This window comes from Dendrobates tinctorius, unplaced genomic scaffold, assembly GCF_039654945.1.
Source record: "Dendrobates tinctorius isolate UK_male_01 unplaced genomic scaffold, ASM3965494v1 ptg000162l, whole genome shotgun sequence".
In the NCBI taxonomy this organism is placed as follows: domain Eukaryota; kingdom Metazoa; phylum Chordata; class Amphibia; order Anura; family Dendrobatidae; genus Dendrobates; species Dendrobates tinctorius.
The window spans coordinates 67,098,869-67,104,868 of record NW_027361829.1 but is presented as its reverse complement, the minus strand read 5'-3'; the positions used below and the strand labels follow the sequence as shown (position 1 = coordinate 67,104,868).

Genomic DNA, 6,000 nt, shown 5'->3' with positions numbered 1-6,000 from the left:
GATCCACAAATCAGACAACAGGGAAGATCGTGGCCGTGTCATGTACTGTATATGAAAATTGGACATGTGAGCGAGGAAAATTACTACTTATTAGTTTGCTGCCTTTTAAGAAATAGATTTAGCTAAACAAAAAGAAGGGGGTTCTCACAGTTTATTCATGAACACGGAGCAGCTGTGTCTCAAAAAATGCCTCAATTAAAAAAAAGAAACTTGAGGCTTATAGCCATTGACTTCATGTTGTAATTTTTATCTGCAGGTATTCCCATGTTTTAGTGATATGGCAAATCACTAGGAACACATTGATCGCTTCAATGAAATAACTGTGGTTCCGTTGGCCAATAATCACTAGCACAGCAGCGTTTGCCGCCATCCACGCTGCAGTGAAATGATTCATGTAATGGAGGCTGGGACTTGGTAGTCTTGCCCATCAGTAACATACATACATAGTAACATAATTTTGAAGGCTGAAGGAAGACCTTATGTCCATCTAGTTCAGCCTATTTTTAGTGCAGCTGTTCTGCATTGTTGATCCAGGGGAAGGCAAAAAACCCACAGAGTAGAAGCCAATTTTCTCCATTGGGAAAAAAATTCCTTCCCCTAAGCTGGGTCAACCATCTACCTATAATATTCTGTTATTCATAACCTTCTATACTGTTACTCACAAGAAAAGCATCCATTCCTTTCTTAAATTCATTCAGTGAGTTGGCCATCACCACTTCCTCAGGAAGAGAATTCCAGAGCCTCACTGCTCTTACCGTGAAGAACCCTCTTCTATGCTGGTGCAGAAATTGTCTTTCCTCCAAACGAAGAGAATGCCCCCTTGTTCTTGTCACAGTCCTTGGTACAAACAGTTCATTGGAGAGATCTCTGTATTGCCCTCTGATATACTTGCACATATATATTAGGTCTCCCCTAAGTCTTCTCTTTTCTAGAGTAAATAGACCTAATTTTGATAACCTTTCTGGGTATTGTAGTGAACCAACTCCATTTATCATTTTAGTAGCCCGCCTTTGAACCCTTTCAAGTTCAGTAAAGTCTTTCTTGAGCACCGGCATCCAAAATTGCACACAATACTCCAAGTGTGGTCTGATGAGTGATTTGTATAGAGGGAGAATTATGTTTTCATCTCGTGTCCCCAGACCTCTTCTAATGCATCCCATGACCCTATTTGCTTTGGTGGCAGCTGCCTGACACTGGGCACTCCAATTTAGCTTCTTATTGACTAAGATGTCTAAGTCTTTTTCCATGTCTGATTTCCCCAGCAGTTTCCCATTTAGTAAGTAACTGTAGCATCTGTTTCTCCTTCCCATGTGCATAACCTTACACTTATCTGTGTTAAACCTCATTTGCCATTTTTCAGCCCAATTCTCCAATTTACTCAAATCTGTCTGTAGTGGCAAACTATCCTCCTTTGTGCTAACTACCTTACATAGTTTTGTATCATCTGCAAATACTGATATTTTACTGTGTAAGCCATCCACTAGATCATTAATAAATATATTACATAGTAGGGGGCCCAATACAGAACCCTGCAAGTGTTATATTCTAGATATATGCTATTCTTGCCACCATGGAAGTACCCCTTTAACCCCTTACAGACCGGAGATATTTTCATTTTTGCGTTTTCATTTTTTGCTCCCCTTCTTCCCAGTGCCAAAACTTTTTATTTTTCGGTGAAAATGGCCATGTGAGGGCTTGTTTTTTGCTGGAAAAGTATGTAGTTTTGAATGACATGGTTGGTTTTAAAATATCGTGTAATGTAAAACGGGAAAAAAATTCCAAGTACGGTGAAATTGCAAATAAAAGTGCAATCCCACACTTGTGTTTTTTTTTTTTACCATGTTCGCTAAATGCTAAATTTGGCCTACCACTATGATTTTCCAGGTCATTATGACTTCATAGACACCAAACATGTCTAAGTTCTTTTTTATTTAAGTGGTGAAAAAAAATCCAAACTTTGGTTAAAAACAAAACAAAACAAAAAAATCCATATTCCGAGACCTGTAGCATTTTTCGTGATCTCAGGTTGGGTGAGGGCTTATTTTTTTGCGCACCTATCTGCCCTTTTTTATTGATACCATTTTGGTGTAGATATGATATTTTAGTCGCCCGTTATTGCAATGACCCAATGGGCGGGATATACGCCGCACTTACCGGAAGTGCAAGTTAAAAGCCTCTGTCAGAGACTGACAGTGGCGGTTATCAGCCGTGGGTGGATCACAATTCCATCTGTGGCTGTTAGAGGCACATGTCAGCTGTTCAAAACAGCTGACATGTGCCTGGAAAGATGTGGGCTCAGAGTCGGAGTCAACATCAAAGAGAGGGATTCTGACGTGGGCGTACTATTACGCCGAACGACAGAAAGGGGTTAAGAATTGGCAGGGTATAAAAGTATTTATCAGGAAGATTTAACTGGTAAAACATAAATTTTCAACGATTCCAGTTTTTCAGACACATTCAGTAAACATTTTCTCTCTAAATATAAGAAATAACGTTATTCGTAAAACTGTAGTGACGGGTGACCACTGATACTTGCATTGGCCACTAGGTGGCAATGTATGCTGAGAAATGAAGTGATTAACTGCTGCTTTCTGCCTTTGAGAACAGTGTCCCATAGGACTGCAAAAATGCTAATTAGAAAATGTGTGAAATGTGCAAGTATAGTAAAGAAAAACCTAACTGAAAGAGCCGCACTCCATCATTTACAAAGAATTGACGCACTTAAATATATATTAGTGAAAAGTCTTTACGACGGTTACATCAGGAACACAGAGAAAAATTTTGTTATTTTTAAAAGAGATTCATAAAAATAAAACAATCTGCAAACCTAAGTCAAAAAATATATCAAGAAGAAGATTGATTACTGTCTCTGCAGAAGGACCCCCAGCGATCAGCAAGTAATCACCTATCCAAATATAATTTGCCATTTATGGAACAACCCTTTAACTTATGAAATTCATATTAATCAGGAACCTGTGCTGGTTTCTGAAGTTTATATGTTACTCCGACACCTATAATAGAACTTACATAGAACTTCTCTTGGTTAATGGAAAATCATCTACTCTCATTTTTCTGTTAGTTTTAATAATGGAGTATAAAATTATTATTTTTAATATCTTTTATTTTTCCCCCATTAAAATCCTATTTTCATTTGTCAATGATTGTTAGATATTGCGCATGATAATTTATCTATTGACAACACTATTAGATGCAGATGACAGAATAATGATGTTTTTCATGTATGAAAAGGCAAACAATAGAGGTATATTAGCACTGACTATGAAGGCCTTGCCAAGTAATAGATGGCAAACCCAATGTCAAAGAGACGGATCCAGTTCTAACGTCATGTAAAGACGTTTCACGTCACTGTACGACAGACACCTTCAGGTGAACGAGTCATTTGATGGACCACATGTACAACATTATATTTGATATATATAAAATAGAAAAATAGCATGAGGTTTTGAGTTGGTGTAGGAAAATGTAGAGCAAAACATGTCTTGGGGTTGTGAGAAATGTAAGATAAAACTAATGAAAACATCTCAACATATTAATGTGTTGACTGAAATAGAAGAGCTGACATTCACTGCTGATTCTCGATGGTTACATTAATCAACATATTTCCATCTTGGTTTCTTTTTAAAGATGTTTTTGGATTTCATGAATTAGCACAGTGACCGATTCCACCTCTTATTTCAATGACCTCAACGTGTCCCTCCAACCTGCCTGTCACTATTTCACTGTCCTTTCCTCCTTGACCAGTTTCAATGTCTGTTGGCACCTGATGATAGAGAGTCCCTGAGAAAGGACTGAACCATGCAGGAGAGAAACTGCCACCAAAAGCTTGTTTCATTCCATCCCAACTACTAGTCTTCACCCAAGTTGGATTTTCCTTCTTCAGTCGTTCAATTCCCTGAGGAGATAGAAAAAGGTGGACAATATCAAAATTAGCAAAAGCACAATGGAGAAGAACAAAGAAATCGAAGTCATCTAAGTGTTGCCAAAGTCCTTTAGGATGGAGATAAATGAGTGCATGGTAGTTTTCGCTTATGCAAAAGTCATGCTGAAATGGCTTGAGAGTTATTTGTTTTTAAGTGTGATTTGCCTTAAGTGTGCAACTTGTGATTCAGTGATTTTGGATTAAGGGCGTTTAGGAGGGAGTAAGGCTGGGTTCACACGTAGCGGAACTCTTGCGGAAATTACCGCGAGAATTCCGGAATTCCATTCCGCGGGAAAATTGCATTTTAAATTCGCGCGATTTTCCCTCGGAAAAACTAGCATTTTGCAAGCTTAATTAGCTTGGAGAATTGCTAGCGTTTTCCAAGCGATCTGGAGCATCGCTTGGAGAACTGATTGACAGGTTGGTCACACTCGTCAAACATAGTTTGACGAGTGTGACCAACTTTTTACTATTGAGGCCGCCTATGCGGCATCAATAGTAAAAGATAGAATGTAAAAAATAATTAAAAAAAAAATATTGTTATTCTCACCTTCCGACATCCCGCGCAGCCTTCCCACCTCTCTCCACGCTCCCGGTCCCAGTAATCCTTTGCGACAATTACCGCGATGACGTCGCGCGAATGACCGTGAGACTTCGCGATCCCGCGAGAACGGACGTCATCGCTCGCAAAGGCTTACTGGGACCGGGAGCGTGGAGAGAGGCGGGAAGGCTGCGTGGGACGTCGGAAGGTGAGAATAACAATATTTTTAATTTTAAATTCTATTTTTTACAGGGATATGGTACCCAAAGCCCAGAGGACAGTCTCCTCTCCTCCGGACCGTGGGTACCATCCGCAAATGTTCTGCTTACTTTTCGCATGGTGTGCACAGCCACATGCGGAAAGTAAGCAGAACAATGCATTCCTATGGGTGCGGGATCACCTCGATTCCGCTAAATTAATGAGCATGCTGTTTTTTACCGTGAAGCGTTTCCGCCGCGGTAAAAACCGCATTAGCACAGCATTGTGGAATCCCATAGGAATGCATGGGATGCTTATTTTTCACGGCAAAATCGCGCGGTTAAAACCGCCGCGGAAACGCGAAAAAACGCCACGTGTGAACTCAGCCTTACGGGTACTGAATCACTGTTTGTATTTACTTGTTTGCTTATTTATATTTCTTTGTATAATCCCCATTAGGAAAATGAGCTCCTTAATTGACAATGCCATCCAGTGTAGGTCTTGCCACATGTACCCAATTCTTGAACAGCCGTTTGAGGATGCATTCTGTTGTGCAAGATGTGTGAACATTGTATATTTGGAAGCCCAGGTAATGGATCTAAATGTACAGCGGGAAAAACCGAGATCCATTGACAATATAGAAAGGAGTTTGCTGCTCACTGAGGTAGATGTGGGGGAGGATCGGAGTATGGAGCTTCAGGGCAGTGAGGCAGCTAGTTGGGTTGCAGACAGAAGGTGGGGTTGAGGGAAGAGTGCGAGGGAGGCTAGTCCCGATCTCGAACACCCAAACAAGCTTGCAAAGTTGGCAGATGAGGGGGTATCAGTACATGTGTCAGTATGGCCGGACTGTGAAAATTAGAGAGAATTCATTAATATGGAGGACTTCAACAACCCTGATATAAATTGGGGAGCAGAAACCTGCAGAACCAGCAAATGAAACAGGTTTTTGACAACTATGAAAGACAATTTCACAACTGCAGGACCAAACAAGAGGGGGTCCTTCTAGACCTAATTTTAATTCATATGTCAGACTGAATATCAAATGTACAGGATAGGGGTCACTTGGCAATAGGGATTACAAAATAATTAGTTTTCAAGTATTCTTTAACCTCTTTACCCCCAAAGGTGGTTTGCACAATAATGACCAGGACAATTTTAACAATTCTGACCAATTTATGTTGTAATAACTTTGGAACGCGTGAATGTATTCTACTGATTCTGACATTGTTTTTTCCTGACATATTGTACTTCATGACAGTGGTAAAAAATTTTCAATATGACATGCATTTAATTGTGAAAAAAAAAAGGAAATTTTGCGGAA

The 6,000-nt window shown here is 39.9% G+C and overlaps 1 protein-coding gene across 3 annotated transcripts in view; it reads right to left on the bottom strand.

The window, feature by feature from the left end:
- Positions 1-753: 753 nt before the first annotated feature.
- ZDHHC3 (zDHHC palmitoyltransferase 3) overlaps positions 754-6,000 on the bottom strand; it is an 87,737-nt gene continuing 82,490 nt past the window's right edge. For all 3 annotated transcript variants that reach the window (XM_073550079.1, XM_073550078.1, XM_073550080.1), the window contains exon 7: positions 754-3,913. In XM_073550079.1, the coding sequence (XP_073406180.1) occupies positions 3,659-3,913 (255 nt within the window). In that variant the 3' untranslated portion in view covers positions 754-3,658. The remainder of the gene's footprint in view (positions 3,914-6,000) is intronic.